The 21,790-nt window shown below is 36.5% G+C and overlaps 1 protein-coding gene across 3 annotated transcripts in view; it reads left to right on the top strand.

The window, feature by feature from the left end:
* Nucleotides 1-21,790, top strand: part of DPP6 (dipeptidyl peptidase like 6) — a 1,023,075-nt gene that overhangs the window by 384,179 nt on the left and 617,106 nt on the right. Inside the window, exon 1 of one of the 3 annotated variants that reach the window (XM_063452683.1) lies at nucleotides 10,348-10,431. The exons of the other annotated variants lie outside the window; for them this stretch is intronic. Within the exon in view, the coding sequence (XP_063308753.1) occupies nucleotides 10,381-10,431 (51 nt within the window). The 5' untranslated portion in view covers nucleotides 10,348-10,380. Of the gene's footprint in view, nucleotides 1-10,347; nucleotides 10,432-21,790 lie in introns of those variants that run through there. 3 annotated transcript variants of the gene reach the window in all.

The following is a 21,790-nucleotide window of genomic DNA, read 5'->3' as shown; positions in this document are numbered from 1 at the left end:
GCGCTATACACACACAATAAATTAAGCAAAATAATATTACCGTGGAAGTTTCTCTGCAAATTTTCTGCCAGTCTTATCAAACCTTTTTATGATCGCACAGCAGATGGCTGAATCACATTGTAAAATTATATCACATTTCAGAACGGCTGTTTATGGAGACACTAAGCTGGCTTAAAGCATACCCAGCCTACTTTGTATCTTCTTCTATTTCTCCATACGCACATTAAACTCCACTCTCCGTCGCTGAACTTGGCTGCCACTGCTACTCCACTTCAATGCCAGAAACACATTTGTGGAAGCATCTAAGTTTGTCATAATTGTGGATATTTATATATTGGTAGGATTCATGCGTAGGCTGTGAGTGGAGACAGGATACTTTGCTGCCTGATATTATAGTAACAAAATAGGAAACTAGATAACAAACCAATTGAGCATGGCCATTCCTTATCTTTCCAGAACCATTATACATCTTGATCTTATTGCCTCCTAGGGAAATATTTATTTTAATTCAAAGAAATTATTTATATTATACATCACAATCTATATTTGCTGCCAGAAATGATACTTACATCAGGAATCTTGAAACAGTGGCATAGCGTGGGTTGCAGGTGCCTGGGGCCTCATTCTTTCCTATCCTCCTGGTCTCCATGATACGTGTGACACTGATAGTCGCATTATGTAATTTTTAAAGCTCACCTCACACCTAAAGTAATATGTATAGTCAATACTTTAGTATAGTATTATATTATTTAGTTTTAGTTTGTTTTTAAAATTACACACACATAGCAGAGACGAGGTGGGTTGGGAAGGAGGAGTGAGGCAATCTAGGCACCCGTTACCAGTGCACTGGTATGATGCCTTTTAAAAGGCATTTACATAATGGCTATTAATAGTGTGATTTCCCGTTTGAAGACACCGATTTTCAAACGGGAAATCACACTATTAATTGGCATTATATAATTCACCGAAAAGGATAACACGAGGACAGTACGGCTGTAATTCGCAAGAAAAATACTGTAAAATGTTACGTTACATTGCTCATTTGCCCAGTCATGTTGAAAAACTGTGTAAAATGTTCGAACATTGGAAATTTTTCCGTGTGAGGGGGAGGGCGCACAATTTTTAAAATGTAGTATTACTACTTTTTTATTTGAAGATTTTGTGCCCCTGCTATGCCACTGCTTAGGAAGACACTGTATTAACTCAGCAATTTAACTCAAGATGCTAGGACTTCATAGTTGTTCTCCTGCCAATGATCACAGGGTTGTCTTCTCACCTGTATGCCAAAATGCTAATGAATACAGTGCCTTAATTTACTTGATGATCCAATATAATTTAACATGTACCCATTCAGCCAAAATAGACATAGGAGAGGCTGGCTGCCACCGTGATATTGACGTTGCAATGATATGGCAATGTGATAACCAGTGAACAACATACGTGTTCTCTTTAACCCCTTAAGGACCAAACTTCTGGAATAAAAGGGAATCATGACATGTCACACACGTCATGTGTCCTTAAGGGGTTAAACACACAAGACATAGGAACCACAGATTCAGTAAGATCTGAAGAGCCTATGCTCATAATGTGGGACCTTGCTGGGTTTGAAACAGAGTCTGTTGGCTTGGAATGAACTTGGCAGGCCTTTGCATACCCTGTTCATAACTGAGCCTTTTCTAAAACTCTGTACATTCGTAATTTTTGGCACTTTTTGGCTGTGGGCTTCTATTATTATAAAAAACATTACATATGAATAAATTAAAGAGTAAAAGGAAAATTTTAATAAAAAAATCATAATTTTGCTTCTAATATTTTGTACACAGCTAGTGTAACTAAGAAACAACAGACAATAGATTAACTTATTATTCCTGGAGTCATTGCATTCTACGAGGTATATTTACTACAGAGTCGTTACCAGCTCTATCGTAATTACAGCAGCTGTACGCTGAATAGATTCCACCATTTTAATTTCTGATAGAATGGAATAGATAGAAAAGTATTTTACCTTGATTGCACAAACTTTACAGATTTAGTCCAACTTTCCCTCAGATTTTCTTTTCTTTTAATAATTACACATATTATCTAGACTTTTGCATGGAGGAAAAATGTAATTTGAAATAATCACTTTTTTTGAAAATAAAATTTAGTTCAGGTCATCCATGTGGCGGTGTGGCTCATCTAAATATTGTCCATGCAAAGGATTTAGGGGAATGATTTAGATAAACAAGAAATGGCGCGAAAATGGGCCAATCGGTGTACTGCAAAATATATACGTAATATTATTATTATTATTATTTATATAACGCTAACAAATTACGTAGCACTTTACAGTGGGTGGATTAGCAAACATGTAACTGTAACCAGACAAGTTTGACACACAGGAACAGAGGGGTTGAGGGCCCTGCTCAACGAGCTTACATGCTAGAGGGAGTGGGGTAAAGTGACACAAAAGATAAGGATAGTATTAGGGAAGTAGATTGGTAGAATAGTATTCAATGAAGTCTTAGTGTGTTTTTTTTTGGAACCATTAACAGTTTAATTGATGCGGTTTTGTGAAAAAGGTGAGTTTTTAATTATTTTTTTAAAGGAGTGGAGACTGGGTGAGCGTCTAACGGAGGAGGAAAGGGAGTTCCACAGGAACGGTGCAGCCCTAGAGAAGTCTTGAATGCGAGCATCAGAGGTGGGAGTATGGACAACGGATAGATGTAGGTCTTCAGAAGAGCGTAGGGACCTAGACGGGGTATATAATGTGTATATTTTGCTGAATACTGATAGGAGTAGCTTCCCACCATTTGGTTCATAGCTCAAGTGAACAAATATAACCAAAAGAGGATAAAAGAAGAGAAGCAGTAAAATATCTATATTTATAAATCATATATTTATTAAATGTATAATATAATAATCCAGATTTTTTTTTCACCACTCCTCCATTTTTCTCACTCTGTTGGTCACCTCTCACTTGATATGTGAATGTAATCTACATTTAGTACCTGTCCTCTAACCATCAATCAGCTTTTTCCCATAATTCATCTATTTTTTTGGTGCTCTTTCATTGTGTGAACCGTTTGTCCTACATCCTTCAGAGTAACAGAATTTGGGAGACCCATCAATTGCTTCCCCGAAAAAAGCAAAATGCAAAAAAAAGCCTCAGAAAAAAATGTGAAGCTCTACTTTTTGGTGATAAAAGTTAATAAACAGCAGAAATCCCATGTGTTCTAATGGATCGATTAGTTTGAAATAGTTTGTTCTTACAGCGTGCATGAAATGCAAAGAGAACGCACATTACATACATGCAATATTTCTGAAGCTCCAGTAAAAGTTAAATGCACTCATCTTAGCTAACTTGGTTATATTCATTATTTTGCTTGTGCATTCGCTGGACCGTTGCAAGATAGTGCTACATGTTTTCATGATTTCTGGTAATATAATAGCGGAAGACTTCTGATCTAAATATAATAGTGATTTTGGATGGTACCTCCCGTAGAGTGAGTGACCTTTCCCCAGTTTACTTTGTTATTATGTCCTCTGTCTTTCATGGTGGGATCCAAGAGCCTTCTGCTAAGTCAAAATATGTCTTCCATTGACTATATAGTATGTCAAGGTGTAGCCTTTTTAGAGATACAGCAATAGTTACACTGACAGCCACCATATGCTGCTTCTAGAGTTAGAACTGTCAAACGAAGCTCTTGATGTTCAATGACCTCACGTATTGCATGAGGACATTGAATGCTCAATAATTAGCTTCACTGCATTCAATGCTTCTCTATGAGATGCATTTGACCGGAGGAGCACATCGCTTCCGATACGTGCACTTCTCCTTTGCAATGCTTCTCTATGAGAATCAGTGGATTGCATGAGAAGTCAGAACACGTCAACATGTTTACTAAAGAAAAAGACAGCTGAACGAAATGTCTCTCGGTGACGAAAATTAAGGTAAGTAAATTGTTATTTAGCTTTAAATATTTAATTGTAAAATAGGGGATGGCAGAGGTGAAGTGTACTGAGGATAGATTAAATATAAAATACATGTGTGCAGTATAGATTCCCTTTAAACATTAAATAGTTTTTTTTTTATTAAATTCGATTTGCAAATCCTTTATATAATGTGTTTTGCAATTCTGTTTTTGATGATTTTTTTTTTTTTTTTTTTATTATCACCCCATACCGGATAAAGATTTATCTGGAGCAAAAATGTTTTGTTTGTTTGCCAAACTATACCGCTAGGAGTATGCCATATTATTGTTTAATTAAAGAAATCTATGAGTGTTTATTTTGCCTTTGTTCTCTGATTTTTTTTTTGTGTACATTTTATGCCTTATTATGCAACTCTCTCATCAACTCATCAGAACTTACTTTTTGTGAATATAGATATTTTTTTTAATTCAGATATAACGTGTGATTTATTGAATTTATGTCAAGCTGGTAAATGAGTTAATTAAAATGTTAGAAAATGTGCTTTGTCAAGCCAATGTTAAATCCAAAAAATTCTCCAAAGACCCAGCCTGTTAATTTGCATCCTTCTATTTTCTGCTCACTTTTAACTTGTATTTTTACAAAGACTGTTTATTGTGGTTTTGTTAAGTTTTATGTTTGTTGTGTCAGCACAGCCACTCTCCTTGGAAGCCTAAAATGAATTTCACAGCTCTAACTTGGGTATCAGGCTTGAGTGGATATGTTACATATGTGTCAAAAATGTAACTCTACCTGCACAAAGCAAATCAACAAATTAAGTGAAAGAAATAAAAGTAGTGATGCCTGGATACGCATAGTGATTTTGGAGATAACGAAAGGGAAAAAAAAGAACAAAATAAAAAAAATGTGTTAAGGACAAACAAGATGGTGCAAATCATTATTTTACCGCTTAGCCGTTCTCTTCGTGATATTAATGGAAAAATACCTGAAGACAGGCATACTTATCTTTAAAATAATACATTGTATATTCTGATACAAGCCTTTGCTAATATAGGATGTAGGCAGCAATCTTATACTTTAAAACACATCTTTGAGGTTTAAAAATAGTGTGATATAGTGTATTGTATTGTAAAATAAAATGGCTAATCGCTGTAGGTGATCATGTGATATTTAGTTACTTATACTTTGTTCCTATATTGTACTTTGCAGATTGCTATTTTACCAAACCAATATTGAACCTTTTCCCCATGGCCTTTCCTATGCTTCATTTTTAATGTACAACATGATTAAAGGATCACTCCAGTGTTACAAAAATACATTTATTTCTAACATTGAAGTGTTTCTTTGTTGGGTTAGATTTAGGACCAGTATATTATTTCTCTAAAATATAAGTTACTTACCTGTAAAGCAGCAAGACCATCCAAGCAACTCAGCTGGGTTAATAATGATTAGTGATTAATGATGATTAGTGCCTCTCATAAAGAGAGTCAACTAGGACCCAGGACAATCGCCGTAGTCAGACTGTGACTGCACTAGAGACAAGTTCTTGCAAAGATTACATTCAAGCAACATTTACTGAATCAAAAAATAGAAAATAAACTAATTTTAGCTCCCTAAACAATGGCTGAGGGTGAGATTAGGACGTTGGACATGTTTGCACCACGCACTTTCTCAACATTCCAACATGCTGAGATGTTTTTCTTATTTGAATTTTGCTACTTGTCTTTGCTTGTTACGTTGAAGTCCTATCTTCTCTGTGAGAAGCTCTCAATTTCACTTGTACCAGGCGCTCAAAGAGAACAAGAAAAAAGCTTTAAAAAAAAATCATTGCTTTTATAAAATAAAACAGAGGGGACATGCTCCTAACCCCTGGAACACTATGCAAGCTGAAGACCTTTAGGGGTTTGGAGAGTTCCTCTAAATATATCGAAAAGGATAACTAACTATAACCATATAGCAAGAATTTGGATATTGTGAGTTCAGTTACCTGGACATCTTCCTTTTTACCTTCTAATTTGTTTAGGGTTCCTCCAGGTAGAGGTGGAATTGCTCCTAAAGTCTACGTAAATTTGGCCAGGGAATGTATAGAGATTTTTATTAAAGAGACACTATAGTCACCAGAACAACTACAGCTTATTGAATTTGTTCTGGTGAGTAGAATCATTCCCTTCAGGCTTTTTGCAGTAAATACTGTATTTTTAGAGAAAATGAAATGCTTACATTACAGCTCAGGGATAACTCCACTGGCCACTCCTCAGATGGCTACTAGAGGTGCTTCCTGTAGCAGTGCTACCTCTGCATGGAGACACTGAACTTTCCTCGTAGAGATAAATTGATTCAATTCATCTCTATGAGGAGATGCTGATTGGCCAGGGCTGTGTTTGACTTGTGCTGGCTCTATCCCTGATCTGCCTCCTTGATAGTTCTACCAATCCTATGTGAAAGCATTGTGATTGTCTCACAGAATCACATCTGATGATGTCAGCAAAGCTGACAGATCAGGGACAGAGGCAGCAGCTGCAGACTTGAATACACGTAATATTTTACTATATTTTGGGAGACAAGGAGGATCGGGGTGGGGGGGGGGGGGGTGAGGGGGCTAGATGGTGGTTTTAACACTATAGGGTCAGGAATATGTTTGTGTTCCTGACCCTATAGTGTTCCTTTAAGCTTCACTACTACATCAATTCCTGCACTGCCCCAGTGAACGCATAGGCATTGCTAGGAAAGGCTTTGTGGGCTGAAGCCCCAGATGTGGGACTCTGTAACCCAGAATCTCTAGAGGTAGTGAAGGGTGCTGGATGATATCAGTGTATTTTTTTTTTAAACAGATAGCTGCTCTATAAAGCAGCTTCCTCATATACAGAGAAAGATCATTACTATTGAAGGTTAGTAAAGAAGAGAGGGGTCGGGAGAGCGAGCTGGGGAACCAACATTTTCTGCACACCCCTCTATTAGTTAGGTAGCGTGGCAGGCCACACTGAATTCCTAGTCTGTACAGCTTGTGTTTCTTTCCAGCTGTAGTTTCATTGAGAGCATCAGCAGTGTGGGTAGAGAGGAACCTAACAACACCCCAGGGTGACCCATCAATCAGAGGACAGCCCCAGAGGCCCTACGGCATTTCTGTCAAGTCCTGTGCTTCTCAAACACTAGTGCTAGTTCTTTCCTCTGTATATTCTGTTTAATTCCATGCTACAACTGTCATATTAGATGCATAGTTTGTCCTCCCTCACTTACCTTTGTTTTAAACCAGTATAAAAGATATTGATTATATACCAGCAGTTACAGTAGCACAAATTCAGAGCTCAAAATATGACTGGACAACATTCTTAGCAATTTGTGCGCCTGTATGATTCTATGCGTTAAACACATCTTTAAAATGTTTTCTGTTTTGCAGTGTCTATATTAATTAAAAGTGACAATTTCATTTTAAAGTTAAAGAGCACAAGTTAAACTTCCCCCAGTTGTTCTCAAAAATAGCATGACTGCCATAGGGTTGAATGCTCTTTGCATTCACAAGCGAGTATTTGCATTCACAAGCGAGTATTTTTGAATTTTTAAATCATTAATATCCCTTGAGACCAATCACTCCCTGTGTGAGCCAGGTTGGTATGAAATGGTGTTTAAAGTGTATTGACTGCTAAGAAAGAATGTTTTTTTTTTTTAATGTTTGCTTATTATTGAGACAATAAATAGAAAACAATTGTTTTGAGGACCACGGGATGTGTGTTCATTCCAACGTAATTGGTCTAATTCATTTATTGATTATATCCATGTTACTAATTCAAAATGATCTTTACAGTAGTGATTAACACCAATTTTCTAATATTGGTGTGTAGTGTCAACATGAATGGCTAAGATTTTCCATACGGAGGCTTTGTTGTGTTGGAGATACTAGGCAGGCACCAGTTTGTTTCTGTATATAGTGGTTAAGTTGTTATAGTACTTCCATCTTGGAAGGGTTTTTTCTTTACTTAATAATAACACGTCTTAAACCTCTTTGCCTTTTTTTTTTTTTTTAAACATTTAAACACCCTCCCTGGGCATTTATCCCCTTAGACTTGGACTTGATCAATTGCAAATAAGAATACCATACTACCAATCACTTTTATCCAGAGTACCTTGGCATGGGATCTGTTGTAAAATCAGTAAAATGCAATTAAATGCCTTAAAAACTCCGTACTATACAACTGTGCATTCTTTCAGCCCTTGGAAAAAAATCCTATAATAATAAATATATTTCTACGATTGCTCTGTTTTATACTTAACATTTGAATATATGAAGGATACAAAATGATTATGCACGCATTCTGTACTATTTTATCAGACTGATATGGCCTTAAATACATGTTGCCAACTGGGATGACAAAAAGGATATAACATTTAATACTTATTGCAGCAAAAGAATTACATTTCCACAGTCTATCTGGGACATATCAGGAAGATAATCAGATTGCATCAAGCTTTTCATATTTATGATCCTACGGTTTACTCACATGATATTCAATCAGCGTAAAAATAATATCTATGAAGCCTCGAGAGCAAAGTATCCTGGGAAAAAAAAGAGTCGATTTTGTTTAGCGAATAGAAAGAATAGATAGTGAAACAGAATAGAGTATGTAAAGAGACATCATTTTCAAAACATTAAACATACACTGGATCTTGGGGCAAGTATAACAAAACCTACAGAGTTTTATGAAATGATGCAAATCATTAATGGGACAGCGAAACATCAAAACCAAATAAATTGAATCTCTATGGTTAATATAATATTACTGCATTGCTACTTACAAAAAATAAAAAAAGAGATATAAAAATTCTGGAATTAAAAATGAAGGTCTGCTTCTGGTAGGTATAAAAATGTTAAATATACGTCGCGCTAACAAAATCCCCATCACTAACAAAATCACCGTCTCTGCAACTTCCATAAAAATGACTTGTGAAGCATACGGAACCTTTCATAGAGTTCTATCCATGAGATGCAGACTCTTTTTCCTGTGACCCCATATATTGCACATTGATACAAAGACAATCCGTTATCAAACTGAGAAGCAGAGTATCAACTATTTTTGTAGATGATGAAACGTGTCATTTAATAAGCCATACGTCGAAAAGGGGTGTAAGAACCTTGAATATTAGCTGTCAGTTTCTGAGCATGACACAGTGATACAACTTGACACAAGGACAAACTGTTATCGATAAATACATTAAAACATTTATAAAATGGAATAGCCAAAAATGAAATGGTATCTTGGTATCCTTTTGCCTTTTTGACATCATAATGAAATATGAAACTAATTTTGATTCTAATTTGCATGCCAGTGTTATCAGTGTGTATTTTGTATTTGTGCTGCCCTAGGCACGACTACATTTGGGCACCCCCAAAATTAAAATTTGACCCCCCCCAATTCATGTCAAGGCCATTTTTTGACTGACAGAAACAAGCCCTCATTGATACATGCACTGATATACACTCACTGACATATACACAGTCATTGGCACACACATACAGTCATTGGCACACACCGTTTAACCAACACTGACACTGACAGACACACACTGACAGGCACACACTCTCAGATACACATAAAATGACATACACACACTGACACACACTCACAGGCACACCCATTCTCACTGAAAGACACACACTTTTACTCACTCACAGATACACACTGACAGCTACACTCACTCACTCACAGTAAGGTAGACAGCCCCAGAACATGAGTCAAACAAAGCATTTGTCTGGGAGCTTTGGGTGGTGTTTTTTGGCACCCACCCTGAAAGTGCCACCCTACGCAAATGCCTTGTTTGCCTTGTGGTAAATACATCCCTGAGTGTTAAAGAAGATTCCTCTGATTAACATATAACTAAACAATTAACAATGTGTGCAACACTGATAACTGTAGCATTAATGGCATCCAAGAATATTAAACGAGTTGCTCTGTGTTTTGGAGATAGGAATCCCAACTCTGCCTCTGTTTGAGAACTTACTCCCCGAATAGAACGGTTGCTTATCATCCTAAAATGTTATGTAGTTTGATAACTAGGCAGTATATGGTTTTATGCTACACAAGGCTGTTTTTTAAACAGAAATGGGATTCCTATAAAATATTGCTGATAGATTTCCCTTAATAACTGATACAGCAAAGATAAAATGCAAGCATTATTCTAGAGGGCCGGCTGTATGTTACGCTGAAATGCGTTTTTTCTTGCTTGCCGTACATTAGCTCTGAAATAGGCCTGCTCTCTTTATAGTCTCTCTGGAGTTTAAAATGTCATACACAGTTATTGGTTGCGTTATGCTGAGTTGTGATCTATGTGGTTATCGGAAGCAACATTAAGAGCTTGGGAGTGTCTTTAAAAAAAAAAAAAAATCCACTGAAGCTCTCAATTTTCCTGAGACACCAGACATCGACTGTGTTTAGAATTGTACACAAGTGAAGATAATACTCGGAGACACCAAAGATGAACGCAAGGAAGCTGTCACACTCCGAAAGCATTAAGAAGTTATGGAGAGTGAGTATTTGCGGATATTGAGTATTTATAACATATTAGCACACCATGTTTATTTAATCATTCAAATATTATTTACTAATATTATTATTTTTATTTTTTTTAAAAAAAGCTAACGAGGTATAAAAAGTCAGTATAATATTGCTGAATTTTTATACCTCGTAAGCTTTTTTGAAAATTAATAAATAATATTTATAAATAATATTTGAACTAACAAATAAACATGCTGTGCTAATGAAATAAACATGATGTGCTAATATTTTGCCCCGTCCTCAAAATGGAAAGTCTGAATATTTATGTACTGACTATGCAAGAGAATACTTGACTATTTGGTAGAACAATATGTTAAATATCCAATAAAATATTATTATTATTATTATTATTATTATTATTATTATTATTATTTTATTATGTATAATAATTATAGTCATCTAAATCTGTGTTTATACACATGAACCATTTAGAAAACATTTAGAATATTTTAATTGCATAGCTATAGCTTTAGTAAATTTAAACGATACATTTAAATGTAATTTGATTATTTATTGCTTTATATTATTTTATTATTTTATTTTCTGTGGATGCATATTGTAGTTGGTTATCTTCCCAAGATGCAACAAGTAATGCTTGTTTTTCTCAGTAACCTGCAGATAATGTAACACTTTACCCTCTGGGTTCCAGCATTTGACACTGTACGAAGAACGGGTTTATATTTTATGTTAGTCTGTAGAAACATTAATATTGAATTAACTTTTATATGCAATCCTGTTGTGCATTCATTTAACTATATGTGATTATAATTATATATTATTTTTAGCATCTTTGCAATTCTATATATATATATATATATATATATATATATATATTTTAAATAAATAACATATTAGAACATTTGAAGCAGATATCCTTCACCTTTTGTGCAGTCAGTAAAGAATATACCTTAGCCCATATCTTTCTGTATTCAATTAAGTTCTTGTAATAAGTGCTGGGGGTGTTTTTAGGATTCCTATACAATAAATAAAATCAAGATTCAGATCTATATATGTTACATTAAAAACGACTCCAGGCTCCAATATCTTAGGTTCACTCTGCAGGTTAGAATACAGTTAGCTATGCTGCGTGGGCTTATATTATTAAAGGAACACTCCAGGCTCCCACACACGTTAGATGCACTGTGTCGGTTAGGCTACAGTTAGTTATACTGGGTGGGTTTATATTATTAAAGGGACCCTCTGTGCTCCCACACATGTTAGGTGCACTGTGTAGGTTAGGTTACGGCTATACTGGGTGGGTTTATATTATTAAAGGGACACTCCAGGCTCTCACACATGTTAGTTGCACTATGTAGGTTAGGTTACAGTTAGTTTTACTGGGTGGGTTTATATTATTAAAGTGACACTCCAGGCTCCCTCACATGTTAGTTATACTATGTAGGTTAGGTTACAGTTAGTCATACTGGGTGGGTTTATATTATTAAAGGGACACTCTGTGCAACCACACATGTTAGGTGCACTGTGTCGGTTAGGTTACAGTTATACTGGATGGGTTTATATTATTAAAGGGACACTCCAGGCTCCCACACACGTTAGATGCACTATGTAGGTTAGGTTACAGTTAGTTATATTGGGTGAGTTTATATTATTAGAGAGAAATCAAGGCTTCTACACACAACAGGTGCACCGTGTAAATTAGGTTAAAATTAATTATACTGGGAGGGTTTATATTATTAAAGGGACACTCCAGGCTCCTATGCATGTTAGGAGCACTGTGTAGGTTAGATTACACTTAGTTATACTGGGTATGTTTATATCTTTTTAAAAGGACACTCCAGGCTCCCACACACGTTAGATGCAATGTGAAGGTTAGGTTACAGTTAGTTATACTGGGTGGGTTTATATTATTAAAAGGACACTCCAGGCTCCCACACACGTTAGGTGCACTGTGTAGGTTAGGTTACATATAGTTATACTGTGTGGGTTTATATTATTAAAGGGACACTCCAGGCTCCCACACACATTAGATGCACTGTGTTGGTTAGGGTACAGTTATACTGGGTGGGTTTATATTATTAAAGGGAAACTCCAGGCTCCTACACATGTTAGGTGCACTGAGGAGGTTAGGGTACATTACGTTATACTGGGTGGGTTTATATTATTAAAGGGACACTCCAGGCTCTCACACACATTAGATGCACTGTGTTGGTTAGGGTACATTACGTTATACTGGGTGGGTTTATATTATTAAATGGGCATTCGAGGCTCCTAAACATGTTAGGTGCACTGTGGAGGTTAGTTTACAGTTAGATATATTGGGTGAGTTTATATTATTAGAGGGACAATCAAGGCTTCTACACACATAAGGTGCACTTTGTAGGTTAGGTTACAGTTAATTATACTGTGTGGGTTTATATTATTAAAGGGACACTCCATATCCCACACACATTAGGTGCACTGTGTAAGTTAGGTTACAGGTAATTATACTGGGAGGGTTTATATTATTAAAGGGAAACTCCAGGCTCCTACACATGTTAGGTGCACTGTGTAGGTTAGATTACAGTTAGTTATACTGGGTGGGTTTATATTATTAAAGGGACTCTCCAGGCTCCCACACGCGTTAGGTGCACTGTGTTGGTTAGGTTACAGTTAGTTATACTGTGTGGGTTTATATTATTAAAGGGACTCTCCAGGCCTCCACACATGTTAGTTGCACTGTGTTGGTTAGGTTACAGTTAATTACACTGGGTGGGTTTATATTAATAAAGGGGCACTCCAGGCTCCCACACACATTGGGTGCACTGTGTAGGTTAGGTTACAGTTAGTTACTCTAGGTGGGTTTATATTATTAAAGGGACACTCCAGGCTCCCACACACGTTAGATGCACTGTGTAGGTTAGGTTACAGTTAGTTACTCTGGGTGGGTTTATATTAATAAAGGTGCACTCTAGGCTCCCACACACATTGGGTGCACTGTGTAGGTTAGGTTACAGTTAGTTATACTGGGTGGGTTTATATTAATAAAGGTGCACTCCAGGCTCCCACACGCTAGATGCACTGTGTAGGTTAGGTTACAGTTAGTTACACTGGGTGGGTTTATATTATTAAAGGGACACTCCAGGCTCCCACACACGTTAGATGCACTGTGTAGGTTAGGTTAAAGTTAGTTACACTGGGTGGGTTTATATTAATAAAGGTGCACTCTAGGCTCCCACACACATTGGGTGCACTGTGTAGGTTAGGTTATAGTTATAGAAACTGACCGATGACGTATAAACTCCCATAAACCCTTTCTGTTCCTGTAAGGCAATGTTAGTCAGATTAGTTTAACAGTTCTATAGAAAGCAGGCTGAGCATGATTGTCTGAATCCCTTTCTACTTTGGTGAAGCTGCAAATGAGTATTTGCTGCAAACACATGAACATCACATATGAGTATCCATTTTTTTTCCTTAATTTTAATATATATATTTTTGGGGGGGTATATTTCCATATATTATGCAGGAAAAAAGAGCTTAGTCCAACCTTGGTTTTCCTTTAAAATTCACTTATCAAATTGGGGCATTCACTAAAATTCAGTGTCTGTTCTTTTGCAACCAGCAGCTTGGACTAAAGTCAATATTTTATCTACTGCAAGCTGCACTAATTATCTAAGCGAGGTTGGAACACGCAGTTACTAAATTTAAAGACACTATTGTTAGTATTTTCATTTACTAGAAAGAAGAGTCACACAGACGGTACACCTTCTTTTTAAGCGTTGTTGCAGACACCGGCACATAAATATATGTCTGCATGTTGCCAATGGACAGACAAGTGTACACGGATCATTATATACAGCATTTTTTTGCTAATTGCAATCTAATTAAATTTGTTCATTTGATTTACTCCTCTGAGTTTATCTTTTACCAGGTGTTTCCAACTATTCTGTAATTAAACAGATTATTTGAAATTATTGCTACTTACATGAAAATAACATTGTGGACAGAAACAGTGTTTAGGGGAATAGGGAAACACGTCACTGTAAGACCACTTAGGGTCAACGTGGACATGGCTAAGATCAGCTTTACCTTTTTTTATTTTATTTTTTTTTATCCTTATTTTGGCTGGATGCTGTAATATTTTGCTAAAAGTTTTTGTTAACAGCCAGAATTATGAATATGTTGATGTTGCTCCTTGTTTGATACATTTTATACCTTTTAGTTTTATTAAAATGTACCGTATGCAACCTGCGGTTCCATTGTAAGCTTGTAGTTATGTCTAAGTTGTTTCATTTCTTCAGTTTAAATCAATTAATTGAATGTTGTATAGGATAATATTGTTTAGATAGAGATCCATAGACTCTATAGATTATTAATACAATTAATAAATATTCTATCAGAACAGGGATAGGAGCAAAGTACTTGTTCTAAGTACCTTTAAGGAAAGTAATTTCTTTCCACAGGCCTATCCGATATCATCTTCCAATTGGATACATTACATTGAGGCGACGTTTCACCAGCATTCCATCATCAGTATCAGTAATCGGTTGCTTTAAAAATAAAAATGGATTTAATGTTGAGTTCATATGTTATATTTTATCATATCATCCTGTCACCCATTGATCCAATTTTTTACCAGCTCATGCTCATAATTTATATTGTTTTAATTTTTTATGTACTCAATGCCCATTAGATACTTTTTTAATTGTATTTTTTTGTTATAAGAGCTAATTGAAGAATAGAGGGGAGCAGCCTGTAGACCTGCTATGTTTTTTTGGGGAGCTGAAGGCTGTCAGGCTGTCAGGCTGGGCAATATCAGAGTCTGTCTACTAAATGAAAAACATTTCAAGGCAGGTTTATATGTTGAATTTGAAAGAATGCTTAAGGATGGGTCTGTGGATTATTAGAACACACACCTCTGTAGAGGGTCATGACTGTGGAATGACTGGAGGGGAACTGAGCCAGTGCTGCATTCTGAACTGAAATGTACCGTGTAAATCCGATAAATGCATCTTCTCACTATCACTATTGCAATACATACAAAGCCTAACAATTGTAGGAATTCTTGATTTCTAAGATACTTAGATGTATCAATCTAGCATATGTTATAATCCTGGTATACATGCCTCTCATTTTGTCATGCTTTGAAAAATGCCCACATTTCCCTTGCTGCTCCATCACCCCAAGAGCAGTTATGATTACTTTGTCACTCCATTCTAATTTTCCTTATTTAGGAGGGACAGTCTTTATTTTAACCAAAATCCCCTTGTTCCTCTATTCGTTCTTAATGTCTTAATGTCCCTCTTTTCTAGGAGCTCCATATTGTTGGTGTGTCTGAGTGTGTAACAGAGCTCCACAGCAATAATACTCCCAGTAATGTTTCTGAGTGTATAACAGAGCTCCACAGCAATAATACTCCCAGTAATGTGTCTGAGTGTATAACAGAGCCCCACAGCAATAATACTCCCAGTAATGTTTCTGAGTGTATAACAGAGCTCCACAGCAATAATACTCCCAGTAATTGTCTGAGTGTATAACAGAGCTCCACAGCAATAATACTCCCAGTAATGTGTCTGAGTGTATAACAGAACTCCACAGCATTAATACTCCAAGTAATGTGTCTGAGTGTATAACAGAGCTCCACAGCAATAATACTCCCAGTAATGTTTCTGAGTGTATAACAAAGCTCCACAGCAATAATACTCTCAGTAATGTGTCTGAGTGTATAACAGAGCTCCACAGCAATAATACTCCCAGTAATGTGTCTGAGTGTATAACAGAGCTCCACAGCAATAATACTCCCAGTAATGTGTCTGAGTGTATCACAGAGCTCCACAGCAATAATACTCCCAGTAATGTGTCTGAGTGTATAACAGAGCTCCACAGCAATAATACTCCCAGTAATGTTTCTGAGTGTATAACAGAGCTCCACAGCAATAATACTCCCAGTAATTGTCTGAGTGTATAACAGAGCTCCACAGCAATAATACTCCCAGTAATGTTTCTGAGTGTATAACAAAGCTCCACAGCAATAATACTCTCAGTAATGTGTCTGAGTGTATAACAGAGCTCCACAGCAATAATACTCCCAGTAATGTGTCTGAGTGTATAACAGAGCTCCACAGCAATAATACTCCCAGTAATGTGTCTGAGTGTATCACAGAGCTCCACAGCAATAATACTCCCAGTAATGTGTCTGAGTGTATAACAGAGCTCCGCAGTTATAATACTCCCAGTAATCTGTCTTTAAACTGCAATAAATGTGTTTAGCGATCTCTCTGTGTAAATAAGATACATTGTTCTTGCTCTGAATTAAATTTTAGTTGAACAAACTGTTGTTAGGAAGCCATCTACAATTTCTCAGAACAGCTTAGCACCTGGCCACACCTTCACTCTATTTGAAATGCTGGGAGGTATGATAAATAAATATATAATTAGCATTATGCATCTCATTTGCATTTATTATTCTTCGAAATGCATGACAGAAATGTTCTATTTAAAGTCCAGCTTTACCAGTTGTATACATTTTTACTAGATTGAGTACTTTTCTTTGATTAATGCTTTTTTGGAAGTAGTGGATCTTCTTTACAATTGCTCTTAGAGGGTATCCGTATTCTACCAATTTTCCTTTGGGGTTTGTACTCAGGTGGTTGGAAGATATACCTTTATTGATTTTACACGTGTTAACTCTTGTCCCTCACTTACGTGTTTCAAGGGGAACTGTTACTTCTCTGGCATGTACACTTTTATGGAGCTCAGTACTCAGGTAGAATACCTACGTCTAAAGATCCTACTTACAGGAGAAAGTCGCTCTTCGGTGATTATAGCTCATTCCCCAAACAATAAATGACATATAGTGTCAGGTAGAACAATAACTCTGCTTTATTGAAAACAGCACATCTATTTATAACCACAGCCCAATTTACAGACAGTAGGGTTACAGTGATACACAAAGTTCCCCTTCAGGTCCACCACCGTACCCCCCTCCCAAACATACATATACAGGGCACAGAGTGACAAAACACAAGAGAAATCGGAGCAACCTACATAAAGTGTCCATCTTCCATCCCAGTGTTGGTGATTACCGTCACATACAACATTAAATAAAATATTGAAAATCACCTAGAACTTGTGTTAACCTTTTTCAAGTGTTGCTCTGTTTTCAAAGCCAGGGAAAACATTGCAAAAGAAAAGGAGGAATAGAAACATTGTATCATTTCTCCTCTTCTCTTTATGCTTTCTCTATGCCAACAGCCAGGTGCGAAGACAGAGCTTATAACAATGACTGACATAGAAATGGAGAATAAGGAAGTGTGGACTTATTCATTCAACTTTACTTTTCACAGCTCACATATAAATATACATATTACAAATCTTGGGAAGTGACAGTGCCCCTTTAATTGGGGTGGTCAGCCACTCTTTTCTGGCACAACCAATTGAAAAGCACTTGTATTTTGAAGAGGGAGTGGTTCTGGATTGAACAAAAAGTGCGCATCATACGTTGAAGGTCCATCATGGTGTTTGACCCAGACATGACTGAGTTTGCTTGTGTGTACATCTCCTTTAAACGTGTCAGGGTACCTGAGGTCTCTACCTCTGAGTGAGGTAGAGACTTAGTCGTTTATCCATCTAGACAAGCCGTTTCCTCCGTTCCTCGCGGTTCATCCGGTCACTTAAACGCTGGCCGCGAGGGATCCGCTTCCTTTTCTAACATGACGCTCGGTACGTGACGTCATGACGCCATCCCGAGTGACCAGTCACTCAATTGTCCGATATCTAATCAGGACTCGTCGGAGGCGTGTCTACTCTCGGAGTCAGGGTATTTAGCTTGCTTCTCTCATCAGCTCATTGCCCTGTCGTGGTTCTAGCTTGTCTAGTCACTCAGTGCTCCTGTATTCTAGTATTCTCTTTGGTTCTGACCCGGCTTGTTGTTCTACTCTGCTTATCTCTGTTATCCCTTTGACCCGGCTTGTCTCTCGCTTACCTGTCTTCTCGTTCCCTCGACCTCGGCTTGTCTCTGACCATTCTCTATTATTCTCTGTACGTTAGTCCGGCCATTCTAAGGTCCGGTATACGTACCTTTCTACTCTTTGTACTCTGCGTGTTGGATCCCTGTCCCGATCCTGACAAAACGTTAACGTTATATTGTTAATAAGATCACAATGCATAATGTTAGAGTTCTGTTTAGATTATGTGCAATTTGAGATAAATATGGAAGGGATGTTGTATTTAAGTTTGTGTATTGCACTCACCACCTGACAAAAACGGTTTCAAAAATTCTAATTACCCAAAAGGTGTTTCCTGTTTCCCAGACATAAGGTAAGCAAAAGCCACAATACGTGCCATAATGCCCATAATTATAAAATGTGAAAATGTTGAGGAAACCTTTTTCTTCTAATGAAAACTCAATAGAAGTATTACAATTATAATTGCTTGTTCATGCAAATGAGTTTTCCAGCGTACATCATTAATTCATGTAATTAAGGACAATCTTCATCCCAGAATTTTCACTAGTTGATAACAGTGGGAAATGATCAATGGAAATAAGTTTCACAGTTAATTAAACCAGTAAGCAGTGGTTTAACCGCATTCTGTCGCTTTGCAGTACAGGACCAGTAGAAAGTTTATGAGATGCATATGTTCTGCCCTTAGGGTACGCACTGTCTAGAAATACATTTGTAAACATTTGCCTAATAACAGCCTGGGTTCCGTTCTAGGGAACTCTAGCTTCTGAAACTTGGCTGTGAATCACCCAAGCAGCTCATCTAGCTAGAATAAAGTGTCCATTTATCTATATAAAGAGGTGACAATTTGGGGGCAAAGTGATTGTTACATATTTATCAACTGGGGAAATCCTGTTTACCTCCTTGACAAATGACCATCACTTTATCAAATAACATAAAATATACTTTAAAACATATATAAAAAAAAAAAAAATTAAATATTACAGAAATATGTATCTAAATACAAGTCGTACTCTGTTACATTTTGCCCCTTTATCTAAAGTGGATCTTAAATCATTTTACTTCATTTATTTTTCTATAAATATGCGAAATGTATATATGGTTTTATCTCTATTAATCTTTCACTATAAAACTGAAACATTGATTGAATCATGGATCTCAATTCTGAGAAATCTGACTGTGCAGTTCTTTTTATGGGACTATATAACCATATATATCCTATATATGTCTTCCATGTGGCATTAAAATTTGATTTTTTTTATTATACGTTCCCTGATTTAGGTCATTGGTCCTGGGACATTCTATATTTGTTAAAATACACATCTCTTTCTATTGGGAAATTGGGAATGTTATCCATTTCGTTCTAATGGTGGAATAGAAGGAACAGTTTTCATTTAAATGAGATGGGTCACCTTCTCAATAGCAATTAATATTTTTTCCAACATCTCTTTCTCCTGAGTAGAAGATATTATGATGAATAATATTGAATAACTGCACGCATCAAGACTTGGTCATTTTCATGTAACTGCATATGAATGACCGCGCAGTAAATGATCTTCATGTCTTCCAAGCTTGAAATTCTCATACAAAGCTGTAAATGTACACGGCATTATCTCCCAATGTGGATGGTGAAGAATTAGCAGGCCAAAATAAAACAGATAATTTTTCCAATTTGGCTATTTTGAGACAAATACACAAGTGCGTAGAAAGGTACACAGATAGAGACTTATGGAAGCATCTGTAGGCAGTTGCAACAAAGTGCATGATTATTTTAATTACTCATTCTTCTTTTGTCATACTGCCAATGCTTGTATACAGCAAGGTATTTTGTTCTTCTAGAGATACGTTTGTCTAGATTGAATGTCTGCTATTGTACTAATGATATTGATTCATTATTTTTCGTGTTATTTTGTACAGTACTGTCTATAGAAATATACAAACAAAAAATAATGTTCATGAGCTTGTCATGTTTGTACTTGTCACAGGCTGATATATTGCACTCATTGGGAAGGATACTTAAAAAACACATTTGTTACACTTATATATATGTTGCTGTTTTATATGTGGTAGGATTGCCCTTGGTTATGTTCTGGGATTCACTGTGACAGCCCAGGTTTTCTTAATGCCCTATAAACGGTGCATTTATTAGCACGCTATAGTATGTATATGTGCTTTAGAGTGCTTTGTACTTGTTTGGGTGGATCTACGGTTATACTGGGTGTGTACAAATCGTGTTGCTTTCAAGAAGAATGGACATTTTATTTCTGTAGTCAAGAACTCGTGTTTCTAAGTGTACCTTACTTAAAGACTGCATACCTCACAACATTTGGAAATTGGACAGGTTGGAGTGTCCAAGGTGGGGACATGGCAGTGACACAATTCATTGAGTACGTGTGTGCTGAGTTGACAGGTAACCCATAAAAGGTAGCCAACCAAGTGTTATTTTTGTGTGGCAGTCCTGGTATGTCCTTAAAACTGTGCTTTGTGCAATATTTAAAAGTTGTGGCTAGAGGGATCAAAGCAATACGACCAATAACCAACATGAGAGGGAATGGGTGGAGCGGGCCTACATAGATTGATCCTCCAGACTAGTGTAGGTCGATAAGACTCCTCTACGCATAAGACGACCAAAAGCCCCTGTGATCACTACAACACTCCAATACAAAACGTGTTATTCTGGGAGAGAAATTGTGCACTGTATGCAATGTATCCTGCATGCCCATTGGAAAGTATAATATGGTATTTAGTCTCTACAATGCGGGATATGTGGGGAACATTATTTGATATTGCCTGTATATGTCTTTGTGCACGCAAAAATAAAGAATTAAAAAAACAAAACTGTGCTTTGTGGGGACATATCTATGGTATTCCAAGAAACTAAATAAAAAGAACCATGGTGCTTCCTCCTCTTCCCAAGTGGAGTCTTTACAGAGGATTTGTGAGATGGCACAACACTTCTGGACACCAAGACTATGTGGCTCCATATTTATAGTCCTATCCCCCTAGCAAATGTTTGAAGGGAGATAAAAATAAATAAATAAATAAATAAATAAATAAATAAATAATGAGTAATTATAGATGTGTTGGCATGTTGACGTGCACAATCTATACATTTAATAAAAATAGAAAGTAGCAATGTACTGAACGGAATGATAGGTAGGCATCATTTAAAATAAAATAATATTAGTTAAACATTTGACTCTGAAGTAGTTAAAACCTGTTAAACAGGCATAGATCACTGCTTTTAACATCCAGACTTTCACAAAACAATTCCATTACTACACAATACAAACAATTGTTTCACATTAATCTCATAAGCCTTTTACGTTTACACTAGGATTCTAGATGGAATTGAAACATATGCTCTCACAAGGGCGAATGTAAAACCGCTACATTTATTATCCAATATTTATTGTCAATGAATGGGAA

This window comes from Pelobates fuscus, chromosome 4 (genome assembly GCF_036172605.1).
Source record: "Pelobates fuscus isolate aPelFus1 chromosome 4, aPelFus1.pri, whole genome shotgun sequence".
Classification (NCBI taxonomy): domain Eukaryota; kingdom Metazoa; phylum Chordata; class Amphibia; order Anura; family Pelobatidae; genus Pelobates; species Pelobates fuscus.
This window is presented reverse-complemented; position numbering and strand designations above follow the sequence as displayed.